Below are 20,170 nucleotides of genomic sequence, written 5' to 3'. Positions count from 1 at the left end.
CGATGATCATTAATTATATAATCAAACATTATCTCGATGAAATTTTGTCAAATATAAATTTAATTACATTCATTTTTAAAATAAGAGAAATCTATACATATAAAATTATGTATTAGGATAAAATAGATATAAAATTTTAAATATATAATTTGTATATAACATATAATTAAAAATAAAAATATAATGTACAATTTTCCTTACAATTAGTTCGATGAAAAATGTAGAGAAGCAGATAATAAGTAAAACATTGATCAAAACGATTAAAGGATCATGTTTCTTTCAAAGAGAAATTCAAAAGTAAATTTTGGAAAAGTTAAATTATTTTTTAAATATTTTTCATACCATATTTTAGTTCTCTTTCTTATTATGAAAATAAAAAATAATAAAAAACTTTTTCTTTTTAAGATAAATTTTTATTATTCATTTAATATTTGTAATTTTTTATTATTATTTAATATTTAAAAAATTAAATAATTTTTAAAAAAGATACAGATAGCAAAAAACATATATATCTATAGATCGAGATAAATCGATATTTTCTTCGTTCGATTATCAAAATATTTAATAATCATAAATCTATATAATTTATTAATATAAATTATATATAATATATCATATAATTTATCATAATTTTATCAATTCAATGATATTTTTTTATATATAGTATGTATTTATAAAATAATATAATAAATCTTCTCGAAATATAAAATTGATTCGATCCTCCAATCGTTTGCTTAAACAGTGGTGTCATCTCGCGCGTGCAAGGAACAACAAATACGTACGGCATAGCGTTCAGTTTGACCTCGTGCCTCGGATTCACCGATAACGCAGCAGGATTGCTAGGATTCGTGACATTCGAAGTGAGGATTACCGGCGTTGATCCGGTATTCATGTGACTGGTTATATTAGGAGTGGTGACGTTCGAATGCGTAGTCATCGTCGGTGATACTGGATGGGACGGAATGTTACTTGCAGATAAGTTGGAAGGAACGTTGTGTTGCGTGCTATTTTGTATAAGGGGATGGGACGTTACGTTTGAGGGGATCGTATGGTGATTTTGATTGCCATCGAGCTTCGCTTGCCGCGCTGGCGCTGACACATTCGGGTATCCACCACCCGCATTGTGATACGTTGGCATCGCAACTCCCGCAGTGGCTTGTGCGAATCCTGCAAACGACGCAAAATCATTTTAACCTCACTTTCATTGCCAAAATGTATGCATTTTTTTTTCATTCCTTGACTGTGATAAATATAGACTCTATTTCGCAAGCATTTCATTTCTTCTGAATATTTTGTAGGCAACGTTTATACTACTGCATATTACAAAAAAAAAGTTTGATACATAATTTCCAATTAATTTCTTTTTTTTCGTAACATCATTTCAAATTTTTTCTTCTTAATTACACATATTTAACATTAATAAGACAAAATTAAAATTTAATTTAATATTATTTTCATATTTTTTATTTATCATAATGTTTGGAGGATGCGTTAATAAATGATATATAAATAATAAAATAAGAAAAATCGTAATCGTAGAATTGTCAATATATTTAAAAATAAAAATTGTAAAATTTGTAAATCATTAATCATCTTCAAAATATTTAGTCATCAATGAGAAATCATAGCAAAATCAAACTTTCTTTGATATTATTAGCATGATAATTTGCTTAAACATTCATAAATACACTTGCTCTCGCAGCAAACATTAATCAAACGTGACACTGTACGTCGTATAAGGCGCGTTTGCATGTGATCTTCGTATGTTAACATGGGACGGTATGTATCGTTAACCAATACGTGAATGCAAAAGAAGAAGATAGGAAAAGAGCAGGGCTATCGTGTATCTCTCAAAGACAAAATCAACAGTTAAACCACATGTTCTCGACCAAATCCCCCACGATGAGACAAATCTTTATGATGGTTACTTGAGAAAGCAGATAGCTAAAGCTTGTTTTCTGGTAAACGTGACATACTGAGTGCTAAGACATTCCTTGATAAATAGAAATCAAAAATAATAGTTACTTTAAACATTATTACGAAAAAATTGAGAAAAGTTAATATTCATTAAAATTAATATTCAAAAAAAAAAATAATAATAATCATTAGATGTTAAAAGATTAAAAAAAAAAAAAATAATTGAAAAATATTAATTTTTAAATATTTTCGTAAATTCGTTTTTTTTTTCATCATAAATAATAAAAATTTATTTCGTTTAGGCAATTATATTATAGTGTTTATGATAATATATGATAATATATATAATATATTATGTTATAATAGAATGAAGTTGTTTTAGGTTAGAAACGATAGTTATCGATAATGAAAGTAACAATTGATCGAAGTTGTTTTAGATTAGAAATAATATTTATCGATGATGAAAATATTTTTTAATTACGAAATAGTTTTAGATTAGAATAACTATTATTGATAATAAAAATATTTTTTTAATATTGATAATCATTATCGGTAAAAGAAAATTTTTTTTATTTTAGGTTAGAAATAATTCTTTTAGCTGAAAGATAGATTATTTTACAAGTAATTAAGATTATTATAAGAATATTTTCATAAAAATTATTTAATATAAAAAAAACTCTTATATATGTAAATAATTTTCCTACAGAAATAGTAAAGAAAAAATTTCAATAATTAGTTATAGTCAGTTAAGTTAATAATTTTTTTTAAATAATTTTACATTTTTTTTAATTATAAGAATAACATTATTTAATGAAAACTCGATAACCTTACATTAAGCTATTCGAAATACAAAGTTAAATGTAAATTAATGAAATTCTTCTTTTCTCAACGTGTTAATTATGCATTTACGTTGAATCCATCAATATTTTGTCAAAGATTCAAGACGAAAAATGCTATCCTGTCGCAACTGGTCGAGCAAAACGAGCACGATATGTACAATGCGCACCATATTTAATCGTGCATCCGTGGTGACTGAGGTGAGCATTTAATCAGCTAGTTAGTTTAAGTGGCCATTGTTCCAACGCGCGCACTATCCACTCGTTCCGTCCGCATTATAATGCGCTAGACTCAACGATAGACATTGGACATGCGTGAGAGGTGAATCATTCCGCGTGTATTTTCAAAACGGCCGGCAAACCAACGCGAATGTACATTCATGTCCATTACAAGCATCGCCACTCAAGCCAACCTCTCGTCCGGTTTCCTCTATTCACATGGATTCGCGCAACGTCCTTAACCTCATAACACGTTAACTGAAGATTGAAGATTAAATTTTCATATTCTACAATAATGTATGTTAATAAATTATTTTCATATTATATCTGTGTGTATATATGTATGTATGTGTGTGTATATATATATATATATATATATTATAAAAATTTGCATGCTTATTAATAAATTATTCATATATTTTTCTTCTTTTCATTTTTTTCAATTTTTTGTTTGTCTTATATTCAAATTGTGATCATATGAAATAATATTAAATAAAGAATATATATAATATAAATTTTAAATATTGTAGATAATACAATATAAAATATATCTTCAGATAAAGCAATATTTAATTCGCCAGTGTAATATATGGAAATCTAATAAATCCTTGAAAAATCTTATCATTGTATATTATTTTTTTTTAATATTATTGTGTAATATTTAAATTAGTAGATTATTAAATATTTTTTGAATTTTTTCAATTTTTTGAATCAATAGAAATTTATAGATTTATTAAAATTTATGAAAATATAATCTATAAAATTTACTCAAAAGTAAGAACATAAAAATGAAAACATTTTGTGATAAATGATATATAAATAAATATGTGTATTATACTTTAAATCAAATTTTGCAAAATAGACAGATGATTATTCTGATTATAATATTATTTTATTATACTCTGATTATAATTTTATAAAAATATTTTATAAAAAAAAATGTTAATGATTAATATAATCTATATTCCATGTTTTTCTTATATAAATCTATCTATATCGTGATAAATGATATATTATTTTTTTCTGAAAATCTAGGATTAATCTACACAATACATTTACGTTTCAAAAGCTTATATATGAACTGATAAGTTAAACTTGAAAAAAATTATGAACAATATATAAAAATCTGTTATTTAAATTTTTCTTAAAATATTAAAAATCTTTGTATTCGTTGAAATAAAAGGACAAGATTAAAATATAAAAATTCGAAAGGAGTAGAATAAAATGATCTTTGTTTTTTTTTTTTCAAACTGTATATTTTCATTTAAATAAATATTCCATTTCGAAATAAATTCATTTACTTACAATATGTTGGTTTCTCGAGGTCTTTCAAGGTTATTTAAAGTGATTTACGACCATTATAATGCGTTTACGATTGTATCTGGTTTGTAGAGAAACATTTTACGCCGCAAAAAATCCACTACGTATTTCATTTGAGATCTCAATGTTTTTCAAGCTCTATGAATAGATACATGTATATTTCCTATAACAGAAAATTAATATCTAATAAAGTATTACATGATACATAAAGCGTATGATATATAAAAAAACGTATATAAAAAAATAATCTTCAATTACCAAGTTAATTTATGAAAAATTTAATATTATCGATATTTTTTTATAATATAAAATAATAAAAAAAGAAATAAAAAATATTTAAATTTTGATTGATTAGAAAGAATATAATTATTAAATATTCTTGTTTTACATAAAATGTAAGAACTTTATCTACTACTGCGAAGATTCTGTTGCAAAAAGTTTTGTTTGCATTATAAATATTATGATTCATTATCCATGTATATTTTCTTGGGAGAAAAAAAAAAAGATTATCATCATTATCAAGTTATTTTTCTCAACAAATTTCGATTCGAAGAAATCGAATGTAATATTACAGTAAAAATAAAAAGTTAAATAATTAAAATTTTTTTATCGAAATATTTCACGGTTCAAATGTGCCATTTAAACATAACGAATATCAGCTATTGTGGTCGCCAGTATGCTTGGCAAAGCAAGTCAGGGTTTAGATTACCGTTTCCTATAAACTTTGCAGCGTTTTGTAACTGAGACACTTCGTGACACATAGAGAAATATTGAAACGTCAGTTCAGCGGTTATGCTGCGGATTCGTGGATAAAACAATGGAGACCAAGATCCAGAGATTGAAAAACCTACTTTATACATATTATAAATAGTATAAATTAATCATTTACGAACTTTACTTTTGTAAATAGGGTAAAATTTAAAAATAAATTATTGTAAATAAATTTAAATTATATCTATTTATATATATTTAATCTGAATTTATTATTTTGTATTTTAATTTTATATATTATATAATAATTAATTGAATTTAGAAATAAGCATTTTCTCAATTTATACCTGTACGAAACGAAACAAAAAAAATCACGAAAAAGAAATTTTTCTATAAAAAGTTCATTCGATATTCGACAAAATTCTATCGGTTTCTGCAGCATAATCAGAATCGAAATAAATCTGTTGTACGAGAAAACATTGAATAATTCATTTGGAGTTTATCCTTGGTTGCAGTGTCTATGACGAGTATGTTGTTATGTCACGTGAAAATATATATTGCACCGAGTGGACATACTAATACGAGAATCGTCATTACATAAGTATGAAACGTTTTATTGTCTGCTTTACGAATTTCGAATAAAACGTGTCACGTGTCCATTGTTGAATCAAACTTTCACGCGAGTCTCCTCTCGAACTGAATTCAACAAGTACTTTTAATCATCACTTCATCGCATTACATTATCAAATTACCATATATTTTTGCAATATTTTTTCAATCTCTGACGTTTTAAATCTACATTTTTTTTTTTTTCATTTAATTTTTCGTATTCATATTTTCATCATTGTTATAAATTCAAGATTTATTAATTATGAAACGATTAATTTTTTATGATATATTGAGTTATAAAAAAAAAAGTATTTATTCGAAAATTAATCGAATTGTATATATTTATTTGAATTCATGATAAATGCAATGTTTCATCTAATGTATAATAAAGTGAACAAGCCAACCGAAAAAAATAGATTGCAATGATTCAGAAAACCTTGACCAAATTTGATTAAAATAGAAGAATCTATTTATCTATTTTTCTTCAGCAAATTAATTAAATTATTACGAAATTCTAAATCTTCGTTAATTTTAAAAGAATCAATTAATGATGAAAAAATTTGTTTTATGACCGATGACTTCATCGTTAAATAATGCAAAAGGAAAGAAAAAGAAATATAAACTGATTCTCGTTGATAAACAGATTTGAAGAAATATATCAGCGACTCATAAATCTAACATTCGTTATGCAAGCTAAAACAAAAACAATTGAAATATGGAATGCAATCGTGTAATTAAACTTGAAACTAGGGTAAACTTGAAACTATTGTCAACTAATAATTCACTAACAATTTGTTTGTTTGTATTCACTAACAGTAATCGAAGCTGTAAAATTAACTTTCAATAACATTATTATTTATAACTAATTGTAAGCATTTGAATATTAATTAATCCATTCTCAGAGATTGACAAATGAACTTTATAATTTACGAATAAATTTGTAAAATGAAATTAAAATAAGCTTTAACTTTATCAATACATAAAATGATAAAAAAAATTTTGTCCATAAAAATATTCTATATTATATAAAAGAATTTCGAAAAATTTTTACAAATTTTATTATGTAAAAAAAAATGATTGAAGAGATTATAGATATAAAAAACTATTTTTCAAAACATTTTTAAAATTTATTTCTCTCACTCCATGTAAAAATTCATATATTTGTAATTTTATTTCATATTGCAGAAATACATTCTTGTTTTCGTCTACGTCTATCATGAATAAAAATTTAAACTTTCTTTTGTTATACGATAAGTAAATGCTTTTTGAAAATTCGCCAATTCTTACGACTGAAAACACCTCGTGGGAAAGTTTTATCTATGCAAAACTACCAAAAGCCCGACGAATTTCTCACGAGGTGGTTCGTAAGGGAAGCCAGGTTCCTCTTAACTTGTTTCTTGTTAGTCATGGCAATTAGCGGGAGCGAACGGAAATTCGGCGACGTGGATCGCACGCATCAGCAACTCAACCGGCGTCGAGACAGAAGGAAAGATATAACGTGACCAGATGGAATAATATGCAATTCAATTGTACACGCTAGCTATTGGAAAGAATTTTCGAATATCGATTGAAACGTATTCCATCAAATTTTTATTAATAATTCGAAAATAATTTGACTTAAAAAAATGTACGTATGTTCCACTAACTATGAGATTAAATATTTTTAATTACAATTTTAATTACAAGTTTTATAATTTTATAGTGGAATTTTTATTCAATTCATTTTTTTATGCAAGAAAATATTTCTACTATCATAAATAAAGATTTTATTTATTCGTTAATTCTTTTAGAAAAAATTAAGATTGAGAAATTCACAACATTTTTCGTATTTTTAATAAAATTTAAAAGTACTTGATAATAATTTTTATATTTTATTTCCTTTTTTCCAATTATAATTCTTTCCGCATCCTTCTTATGCATCGTTCAATTTTTTTTTCAATTACTCATGGTAATTGATATGCTAACATAAACCCTCGAATTCTCGATTTCGGCTCGTCGAATTTCATCGTTAATTACAATATGTAAATATTCTACAATAAGAAACAAGATATTGTATATCATAATACACAAATTATTAATATAAAATATACGATTAATTATTAAAATTGACAATTAAATTCCATTCATATAATTAAACTTTATTAAAAATACAAAGAAATATTGCGAATAGTCGTAATTTTTTGATCAAAAATCTATTCAATATATTACAATATAGTAATAGAGAAAATTAATTATCAGTATTATTAAAAATATATATATATATATACAATCTTAGACAATATAGAATATAGAAAATCGAGTAGATACACATCACATCGTGGTTAATAAAGTTTCGAAGAACCCATTATCCTATCGTAAAACTTAAGTGCAAGCAACGAGTGCTATCGACCGGAAGTGTAGGTAAAACAGAGGGCGAACGAGTTTATCTCACGAGATTTTCACGATCGGAGAGGAAAATGACGCGATATCATGTATCGCGTGTTCGAGAGACGATATTACTCGCGTTTACACAAAATAGTAGCCTTGTACTCCTTGATTACGACCAATAAATCATGGAGCAGCATCGTTTGATAGGCAAAACGCGATTCGTGGCGCGAATCGACTCGTTTCAAACTTAAGCAATGGTTAACATCGAACGTGTTATCGAATGGCTTAATTGAGAAGCCTCGATAAATAAATTCATCGTTTATTATGCTTCGAGAAAGTTGATTCGAAATAGACTGCTAATCCGATATTTAAGACGCTTCGTATTCTATTTAAATCCGTTCCTCACGAATATCTTTGAAATTTTTAATGATATCGAAAAATAAATTTCAAATAAAATTTGAATAACAAAAAGAATATATATTACATTTAAATCGAGTTTAATTTTCGAAATTGTTAACGTTTCGAAATGTAGAATTTGAATTTGAAAAGATATGTAATTTGATGCATAACGTGACGTAAATAATTTTTTGTAAATTTTTTGTAGTGATAAATGATATATAAAAGAACATGATATATTTCAAGGCGGATTTTTTATTTAACAAACGCTAATTTTCATTTAATGAATGTGATATTGGAATACCATGAATTAATGAAAAAAATAGAGAGGAAGATATAAAGCAATAGAAAGAGCAAAGGATATACAATTCAATATTAACTCAAAATTATTAATAAGTGTAACAAATTTTTCATTCTTAATATCATACATATATATATTCTATTCTATTTCACGTTTTGATTTATTCTTTTTCATATTATCCTATCCTATGACAAGAATAAAGAGGACAAAGTTCTTCGTTTAAATTTGATCACGTAGACAATCTTGGACGGTAGATTATTTCTATAATTAAAATTCTAACTAATTAAAATTTTAATAGGCGAAGATTTTTTTCATTACGTAAAATGAATAAATAATATACTGAAAAGATTAATTTTTTAGATAATACATCTGAATGTGAATGTTCACTAAATGTCTCTCATTTGTTCCTACTTTCTCAAAACTGCTGCTTTCAAAACTACATACAATTTTTATTTGAAACAACTTTCATTGCGATAAAATTAATCGAAATTATTATGTCGAATACTTAAAGATGCAATTACAGGAAAGAAAAAAATTGCATTTTTTAACGAACTAATTTCTCTTAAGAATTCATCAAATCAATCAATCGATGATATTTGTTTGAAAAGATCTTGAACAATTTTCTATATACATAATCAGCAGTAATTACCTTAATTTTTAAAACATTTGCAAAAAATAATTGTTACTACATTGAAACTTATATTTATTTCATCAAGAATGATTCCTCCCAGAAATTTAATTTTTAAATATCAATGGAAAAGTTCATCATTAAATTATTATATTCCGACGAAAGAATTAACCCAATATCGAAGGAGTGAAAAAGCAGCCAGCCACCAAAGAAACCAAGTGTCGTTCTCGTCATCAGCAATAAATGTTGCACACGTAGGCCGTATCCCAAGAGAGGTTCGAGGTTCGCTCGTTCTCCGTCCCGCCAAGGAAAACCGCAAGGTGCCTCGCCCCGTTCCACGTGTCTAAAGATATCAGCTTAACGAGAACGACAGGGAAAAAAGAGTATAATGCTCGTGACTTTGCCCCAAGCCCCAGCCAAGCCAGGCAACCGGGACGAAGTGACAAACGCAAGGCGTGAAACGGTTTGTGCCGTAAAACGCGATGCTGACGCTTTTCTTCCAATTTGTAAACCGAAGTTAATTAAAACTTGTTATATCAGCGATGGTCATACCGATCTCCCGACAGAGTTAATTATAGTAATCAAGATTACTATAACTGTGTGCCAGAGGAGGCACACAGTTTTATTAGACAGAATTCTAAGTCTAAATATTCCGACGAATAAAACTTTATTCTTCTCTTCGTTTGTTTGTAGGGTAATAGGGTAATTTATGGAATTTATTCGTCACTGTCGATTTCGTGGATTTCCTTCAACGACCGTTGAAAGGAAATTTTCTATTTATAAGAGAATTTCGTTTGGTTTAATGTACAGAAAGACAGTAGTAATTTTATGTATATAATAAGAATTTACTTGTAATTCCTCGAGGAGAAAGAGATTTTGCTTCGATTAATAAAGTTTCTATACATGGAATTCTATTGATATTTGTGTAATGTAAATGTTTGTATGGTATGAATAAATATATTTGTATTTATTAGGAGTAACAAATAGTTTTATTTCTTATCGTTCTATTAATTAAGTTAATAATTTTAAATATTGATTGAAGTTTAATTTTAGAAATTTTACATATGTTTGAAAAAGCATAGTTACAAACATTATTTTATGCAATCAAAACAATATATTAATCCTGATTTAAATTATCAATTAAAGAAATTTCTTGAATGACATGAAAAAAAAATCACATATGAAAATTCAAATTCCTATTGAAATTAATAAGATATAGGATTTTCTGAAGAATCAATTAAAAAACTGAAACAAAAGCTAATATATTAAATCACAATATGATTTGCGATATTTTAAAATGTTAAAAAATTGTAAATAAAAATATAAAAATATTAACCGATTTTTTAATTAACGCTTTAATCCAATATTTATCTTTATCTATTTAATTAACTTACATAGTTTCAAATTAGAAGATTTCAAAGATTTTATCTCTCATAAACTTAAAACTTATCTCTCAAACTCTTCTGAATTTTCACAATTAAATATTTCGCAATTCAAATTACTATCGAAGCGGTATAAGTATAGTGAAGCAAGTGAACAACCCTTGATAATTATTCACGTAACGTGTTCCAAGCGATACAGCGAGGTGAATCGATTCAGCGAGGAAACAGGGTAGCCGATTGGAAAATCAGACGGTTCAAAGGAGTCGCGTGGTTTCTTCCGCAAGAGTTAACCTCAGCGACGAATATTATTCATCCTCGATGATACAATGGGGATTAACTAGTTAAATAGAAGGAGGCGAGATCGTGACGAAGTATGAAATAGTCGAAGAATAATATTCGATCGTCGAACCTGCGTGTTCCCCCCCCCCTTTTTTTTTTTCGCGTAATTTATGCAAAGTTTATTCGTACCGATGTCTCGTAACCGAGCACTATTAATATCCCTGGCACGCGAGGACAGAAGCAAAACCGGGAAGAGAAAAAAAGGAGAAGCTTGAAAGAAAGAGGACGAAGAAAAAGAAGAAGAAGAAGAGGAGGAAGAAAAAAGAAAGGGGAGAAAAGAAGGGAGCAAAGAGCACGCTCGACAGATTTGCTCGGTATGTTTCTCTTTAACAGTACATGTTACTGTACCGTGACCCACCGTTTTCCATCTGGCGTTACCCCGCGGCAAGCTGCACACGTTCACGATTTCTTGCTCTGAGAAACGGTCACACTTTTTCCCCAGGAAGTGTAGCGATACCGCGTGAAAAACGGGGGGGGAAAATGAGGAAAAAGTCTATTCCTTTGAGAAACGAATTTATTAGAACGGGAATACTTAATTACCTTTTATCTTTTAGTTGTGTATAAAGTGTATGTTTATATATTTTTGGGATTTTTATATATCTTTGAAGAGATGATTGTAAAGAAAAACAAATATGAAAGATAATATATGAAAATATTGATTAAGATTTATGGTTGGATGGATATATTTCATAGATCAAAATAAGAAAAAGAAAAGTCATCAGTTGTAGAAGTGTTGTGATATTTTCTGATAATTACTAATAGATATTGCTAATCTAATTATATTTTGTAAATATTAATGGATATTATTTATCTTTCATTTCATTTTGTTTTGTTGTTATAATTGTTTTAATGTTTCCATATTTTGATCTATAGAATACAATGTCAAAGTTTAACAAAAAAAATTGGACACTTTATATAATTATATTATATATTAATATATGTATTAGCTATTAAAATATTTGCAATCCATAATATATATATCTGGAATTCTTAATTCTATACTTTTGTAAAAATTTCTTGAAAGTAATTTCTTCAAGCAATAATCTTTAAAATTATTGGCTAAAAGTAAATTAATATATAATTTTAGATTTTCTCTGTTTTATTTCTGCAAAATAAATTAATAAATATTGGACTTGGATGTGAATAAAATGAAAGTTCAAATTTGTTTCAAAATGGTAGACTAATGCCATTAGAGTTTGAAAAAAATTGAAAGAAAATATATTTTTTCAATCTTTTTAATCTTGTCTATATTATTTTATATATTTATATTCATTTAAATAGCAAAATTCTGGAATCCTCAATTCTATGCTTTTGTAAAATTTTTTGAAATATTCAAGCAATAATCTTTAAAATTACTGGCTAAAAGTATATTAATATATAATTTTAAATTTTCTCTGTTATTTTATTTTTGCAAAATAAATTAATAAATATTGGACTTGGATGTGAATAAAATGAAAGTTCAAATTTGTTTCAAAATGATAGACTAATGCCATTAGAGTTTGAAAAAAATTGAAAGAAAATACATTTTTTCAATCTTTTCATGCAATGTCTAAAAAGAATCAAGAAATTACAATATAACATTATTTAATTTTTAACAAGATTCATAGTTTGAACAAAATTGCAATAAAACAATCTCTATCAGAAATGTAAAAAAAAAAATACAAAATCATATGCTAATCATCTCGATATAACATTTTATACAACTCAAACTACGCAATTTTTTTTATCTTAACTATATTTACAAGAGATCAAATTTCCCATAACATAAGCAAACAAAACAGGATAATGAAGCGTGCACCAGCGCAACGAACAACGAGCGCATAAAAGAGGACAGTTCTCCACACCGGTTAAGATACGGATTCTAATCAGCTCTACGTTTACAACTTTCTAACTATCTCTGCCATTGTAACGTAACACGATTCACACGAGACAGAGAAACTTTATAGTGAATCGGAAGGTATCGAACTTGTTCAGAGTTCAAACAGAGGTGAAGAAAGTATGACATGACCCAGAAAATATATATCTGTCGCAATGTGACGAAAGAAAATTTGAAGATTGATCAATATGGTCAAGGAAAAAAAGTCAAAAAAAGATCTATTCACAATGTATCTAATCATTAAAATTTTAAATTAAAGATTTACTTAATTTATTTCTGGACTTCTTCAAAATATTATCTCTTTAGGATCTTATATTAGGAACATATATTTACATTCCTTTTATGTGTAATTAAAATTAATTATTTATAATTAATAATCTGAATATGTTTTAACAGTATAGTATAATATGTTTTAACAGTATAGTAATATAAATTACATGGAAATTATTAAGAAGTTCATTTATAAATTAATATTTAGAAAAAAGAAAAGAAAACTTTTTTGTATACTTTTATAATCTTTGATTTCAATATTGGATTAATTTTAATTTATAAATATTGAAATAACTTACCAATTAACTTAAAATAATGTAAAAATTATATAATATAATTATATAATTATATAATATATAATATAATTCCATTTTTTATATCATTATAATTTTCAGCTTTTCAAATGAAAATAATTAAAAAAAGAAAAAAGAAAACAAAAAGAACATGAATTTCCTGTCTATTTATAGTTTAATTCTAGAGAATAATTATGCATTTGGAATGTCAAAATCACATGCATAAGAAAAATGAAAATTAATAAAATTATTAACTTATGTGTAACAAGATAAAGTGATATTATTATTATATCCAAAATTATTTTCCACATTCATATTAAAAATTTATTTCAATAATCTCGTAAATAAGCATATTATCTATATAATGAAACGAAATCATTTTTCTTTATACGCTTATACGTACACTTGCACCGTTTTGCCCCTACTCTCTCGAGAATCCAAAGATGAAGAAGACCTTGTATATTATGCTTATGGGCGTTCGAAGATCAAGACGAAGATCAACAGCTTCGTTGAGACGCATGATATCACGATGCTACGAACGCATATATATTTTACAAAGGCGCTTCTTGTTCCACGGTAAGTAATTATATTTTAAGAGAGCATTTTCTGGAAATCCGTCGACAAGCTGCCGCAGGAAGTCGTTAATATGGGAAGTATTTCCTAATGATTTCGAAACATGTTTCTTAATAACTGTGGAGATCGAGCAAAATTGCAGTTAGGCACGAGATTAAGCTTGCATAATTTTTAACGATGGATATACGCAATAATTAATCCTTGTGAACGGTTTGTATTGACAGAAGATCGAATTAAAAATTCTTGATGCGTTCTAAATACCCACCTAGGTGGTTAAGATTAGAATAAGAAGTACAAACCTAAATAGAAGTGAATGATAAAATTAGAATACGAAATAAAAGTTGGAAACGAATGGAATACGTAATAGAATGGAATTAGAAATTGAATATTCTTTATCAAGAACTAATTAAAAAAAATTCATAGACAAATATATGAAATAATTTTACTTTATAAATTTACTATTTAAATTAAATGCAATGATTATTATTTATATTTTATCGATTCACAAAATTAATAATATAAAGATGTTTGAAAATTTTCAATAAATTCTAAAATTATTATTTACATTAAAAAAAATAAAATGAAGAAAAAAATATGCAAATGAAAAATATCATCCAAAAAATAATGGAATACATTATTGTTTATAATAAAAAATTTATCTAATTGAATATTTTTTAAATTCGTAAAAAATTTCTTATTTTATCTTCTATCTCTTCATTTGAATAAAAACTATATTTATTATGATACTGATGTTAAAAATATATCAAACACTTCAAATTATCCAACTGTAAACAATTTTATCATATATTCAGAAACAAAAGAAATCAATTGTATAAATAATTACTGATAAATAAATTTAGAAACTTATATATATATATATCTTAAGAAGATACCATTCGAGAATCTTTTTTCATATGAGTCTTTAAATAAGAATGCAAATATTGATTTCACGAAAAATAATAACCGAAGAATAATTTCATACAGCATGAATCTTGTAAGATGTTTTAATTACATCGTATTGTACATGCACAAAATAAAGTAATACATAAATAAGTAAGTAATGTATAAAGTAAATTATTAAACTGCTGCAAGCATATGATGTACATATAGGTTATTTCGTTTAATTGGATACGGTCGAATATTTTATGAGGGATTCTTAATAAAAATTGTTTAATTCAAAAGATCATCATACATGTGTACATATGTGTTTTTTTTTATAGATTGAATATATCAACTTCATTTTTTTTTCAAAATTTTGAATACATTATAATCGATTTATCTGAGCATTCCTTGTTAACCTATTTAAAACATTTCTACTTCTACTTTCATAATTTTTTTGTCTTTACGTTTTTTTACAAAATAAATTTTACAATAAATCTTTTATTTTACAAAGTGAAATAATATCTCTTAAATCAATAATTTTTCAAATGAATTGTTTTAATTAATACTTTTTTATAGGAATGTCCAAATTTATTGACTTACAAAAATGTAGTATTTCTTTTCTGAACCAATTTTTGTAAAAATGTATTCAAGAATTTTAATCTACATATAATAGCATGCTATAATCAAATTTATTGTTTCACACAATGTAAAAAAAATTGAAAAAAATTCATTATAACTATATATAACAAAAAAGAAACCAGAATTGATGTAACAGATGATTAAATTTTTAAGGAATGACAAATTGTATTATGAATTTTCAATTACATAATAATAATTAATTACATTTCTGTAATCCCTACATTATTGCAATTTGCTATAATACTGTTAGAATCTACGATCTGCAAGGTATCGTTTAAATTACTCGTAGGATGAGGTGAAAAATGAAAAAGTAACGCGTTTTAAATTAAACGCATTTCAGGAAAATGTAGACGCGTGGTTAAATTCAATCGAGTTGCCACGAATGAAGATGAAATGCCACTAAAACCGTAGATGATATCCGACCTAAATGCGATTTAAAACGTTCACTGATATATGAACCTAGCACTTCACGAAGACGTATTGCTTTTCCAGATTGCTGCATTGATCGATCTTGAAAATATTGAGATTATCTAATCTCTTCATATACATAAACAAGATATCTACATCTTTTCATTAGGAATTTTTTACATTCACTGATATGTAATTACTTAAGCAGAAATTTAAAAAAGAGAAAATTGTTGTGAATTTTATGAAAAAAAAAAAATTATAAAATCATTAATTATTTATTATTTTGATCGAGTATTATTATATAAAAGTATTATTATATAAAATATAAAATTACTATAAAGAAAAATTCTATTCAACCATTTTTATTATTTTTATAAATAAAATATGTAAAAATGAAATTTAAAGAAAAAATTAATAATAAGAAATTAGTATTAAAAGTTTAATAATATATATAAATAGAATACACAGATAGATGAATATATTTTGATTGTAATGAATCATTATCAAATTCTACAAAGTTAATACAATTGAGATTCCTTATAATTTGAATCTTCTTTGCGAGAGAATGAAGGAATATAAGGAATCACGAAAGATTCAGAACCGCTATTCTGAGATTTCTTTCTAGAAGACGAGGAAGCCTGGTTGAAATGATTCATGCTACAATTGCAAGCAACACCCTTGAAAATCTTACTAATGAGAAGAGGCTCGATATTAAAATATGCAGAGAAATTCCACGCTAACGAGATCTTGATTTTATATGCGTTATAACAGTTATCAAATTTAATTGATTTTCTTACCACGATAAATCTCAGCTCGTTATAAATTGCAGAGAAATTTTAATAATTTGTACAAAACTTATAATTTTTCTTATTTATAAGTTTCTTCTTCTATATTGTATATATTTCTTTAATTTAAAACACAACAAAAATAATATTAAATTATATTATATAAAAAAGAATTTTTAATATTAAATGAAATAAAGATATTTTATAGGTTAAAATTAAAAGAAAATCGATTAAATAATAAAAAATATCGATTCATAGAATATTTTATAGAATAATAAAATAATAAAAAAAATCATATTCGCTATCATTTTAAAAGTATTATAACATTTCGATAATTAATTTGCTATTTTCTTTTTTTTAATAAAAGTGAAAAGGAATGCGCAATGATTTTCAACGAACGCGAAACTTATGTTAAATATTCATTATATCGAAAAAGTATTTATATAAATTTATTCGAAAATAATATTGAATTGAAATAATGGATTATAATCGATTAAAATATTCAAATATAATAATATTATTTTTAACAAAAATTTATTACAAAAATTTATAATTTAATATGATTTAAAATTCTTATAATTTATAAAAAATATGGAAATCTTACCTATACTTCAGATTGATTGTCCATCCTTCGAATATTTTCCCCTCTGAAACAGTAATAAAATAGAATTTCATTTTCAATTATATTAATAATCAAGTAATAAATGAATTTTACAAAAAGAATTTTAAGAATCTAAAACAAATTTTATTACACCTCGTAAAAAAATTATTACGCTTAGTTTATTATTTTGGAGTAAATGTAGCAAAATTTCTTATTAGAACTTTCAAAGAAAAAAAAAAACATGCACATAGTTTTAAATAGTAAAGAAGAGTTGAAAACAAGAATGTCGTAACAAATTTAATGAAACTAATTGTGTTTCATTAAGTTGTTAATTTGATGTAATATATATATTATTTTATAAATAATTTTATATAAGATAATAAAAAATTCTTATACTTGAATTTAAATGAATTTTTTAATTAAATCATTATCATTACAATTTGTTTATAACTTATTTAACTGATAAGTACATTTTCATATTTATAACAAAAAAGAAAAAAATGTAATTATATGAGAAATAATTAAAAATATGATTACAATGTGCAATCGATTTTGGATTAAATCCCTATTTAAATTAAATTCAATATTCATGAAAACTAAATATACAAAACAAAAAAAAAGACAAATAATGAACAATATCTACATATATATATTTACACGACGTGAATAAATAACATTGTTAATTATAATACAAACAATTGTAATACAACAACAATACAACACAAATAATTATAATAAAACAATTTCACTGCTACTTCACAACATAATAAAACGTATACGTCAAATAACGCATATCAAACATAACCTTTAAAACAATGTTATAACAACAATTCTATAATTGAAATAACAAATATTAACAATACAAGCGTCATCTTGATCTAAATCATATATTAGATTAACAAACAAACAGATCAACAAACAAAATTTTAATCCATAAAATTGATAATAGTTACAATTCTCGTGAAATAATCAATTTCAATAGCATTTTTTGTAAAATGGGAGCAGTATTCGACCGATAACATTTGATCATTCAGCGCAAGCGTCTCGTAACATTCAGCACAAGGTTGCGGTCGTTTCCTCTCACTCCGCTTCTGAGTTCTGTTTAAGGTTGAATTAATTAGGTAAGAAACGCGCATGAGAGAATCAGTAATGTTTCCATTGCGAATTCAACGCAGCGGGAAGCACACATTTTTCCTTGTGGGCAAGGAACAAATGCATGCGAATTCGATGCATGGATAATAATACACGAAGCACGTGGAAAAATATAACGTAATAATTCCGGGAGGAAGAGCGGTCCATTTATAGTGTACAATTAAGTACATTGTGACTGAATTATTCGACAAGAATATACCGTATACCGTTCGTTAATCATGTAATTAGTCAATTGCTAATTGCCCGAGTTCGCATGAGCCTGTTCACTCGCCTTGAAAGTGTATTAATCGTGTATATACTTATTGCGATGCTTTTATATACCTTCTTTTTCAATTCCTCCGAACATAAAAAACAATGTAACATCGAACATAAAAACGTTTGCAAAAAGTATAAAATCAGGAATAAAAAAATCATGGCGGGAAAATTGGAATACAAAGAACACGTGTTGTACATATTTGACGTGCTACGGTTTTTGCTAATCAATTAGAAATAAATCGATGATGATATTAATGTATCGACTTTTGCTATATGATTTGAAAATCAATTTATAAAATAATAATTGTGACTCTCGATTTTCGATTATGGCGCATGATTTTTATAAGCACCTTGGTAATCGATTCGTTTCCGTTCCACCGAAAGTAATAATTTGTTGCACTAGTTTATTTGTACGGTTTCTAATATAACATTTACTTATAATAATATGTATATAATAATACATATATTTATATTTAGATTTCAAATTTAATCGCTAACTTTATTGAGTTGATATAATTTACCATATAACAATAATTGCTATATAGATTTGATTTAATTCATATTACATTTCAAATATAAATTTCTTTTTCTGTGGTATTGATAAATGTATACGTGCACATTACATAATGTGTTATCGCATAAAAGATAATTTAAATGGTAATATGAATATAAATGAAATTAAAAGATATTAAAAACAATCTCTTTCATGTTTTCAATTTTTTATTAAATCATAATTAATTAAAATTGTAAAAAGAAAGTTAAGAAATAATTATGAATATTAAATAATTTCACAAAATTCACGATATATCGAAAGAATATGTTCTATGCATGCATGTGATATTTTTTATGAAGATGAATATAGCGAAAAGTAAGCAGCAATATTGTCATCAAATTAATACGAAATATTAGAAAATATAACGAAATACGTTATTTCTCTATTATTTGGTACATTTAGAATGCAAGAACGTATGTCATTTAAATAACGCCCACTTTTAACTTGAAGAGAGAGTAACAATTCGAAATACAATTTTCGATCGACATTAATCATTTATGCAATTAGAGACATTATTATATCTATGTAATAGAATAAAAAAATAATTGTTATTTCATTACATATTTGATAAAAAATCGTTAAAAAATCGTAAAATTGACAAAATTTTAACGTATAATAGTATCGTAGGAATTTTATCCTGCGCGCGAATATGTATAAATTATGCTACCTACCTTATCGAATATTCGAATTTTCTTCACAGACCTGCGGATAATCACAGGAAACACAATAACACTATGTCACATGAACGAATATTCGTAAAAACCACTTAAAACAACGATGCAATCACCTCACGAAACGTCACACTCACTTTGGTCGGGCGGCCATTTTGCTACACACAATCTGAGTGAAGAACATTTT

At 25.6% G+C, this 20,170-nt stretch overlaps 1 protein-coding gene across 6 annotated transcripts in view; it reads right to left on the bottom strand.

Moving 5' to 3' along the window:
• Positions 1–20,170, bottom strand: part of LOC409908 (tyrosine-protein kinase CSK) — a 24,869-nt gene extending 4,699 nt beyond the window's left edge. The window contains exons 1-6 of one of the 6 annotated variants that reach the window (XM_026441184.1): positions 19,984–20,170; positions 18,306–18,450; positions 17,356–17,398; positions 4,278–4,455; positions 2,924–3,230; positions 783–1,167 (exon numbers count right to left, since the gene is read on the bottom strand). In XM_026441184.1, the coding sequence (XP_026296969.1) occupies positions 783–1,138 (356 nt within the window). In that variant the 5' untranslated portion in view covers positions 1,139–1,167; positions 2,924–3,230; positions 4,278–4,455; ... (1 more) ...; positions 18,306–18,450; positions 19,984–20,170. The remainder of the gene's footprint in view (positions 1–782; positions 1,168–2,923; positions 3,231–4,277; positions 4,456–17,355; positions 17,399–18,305; positions 18,451–19,983) is intronic. The other 5 variants (XM_006557526.2, XM_026441185.1, XM_006557525.2 and 2 more) reach the window with 5 other exon arrangements.

Source organism: Apis mellifera, linkage group LG6 (assembly GCF_003254395.2).
Source record: "Apis mellifera strain DH4 linkage group LG6, Amel_HAv3.1, whole genome shotgun sequence".
Lineage (NCBI taxonomy): Eukaryota > Metazoa > Arthropoda > Insecta > Hymenoptera > Apidae > Apis > Apis mellifera.
Note: the sequence above shows the minus strand (reverse complement) of the source record. Positions and strands in the feature narration are given on the sequence as shown.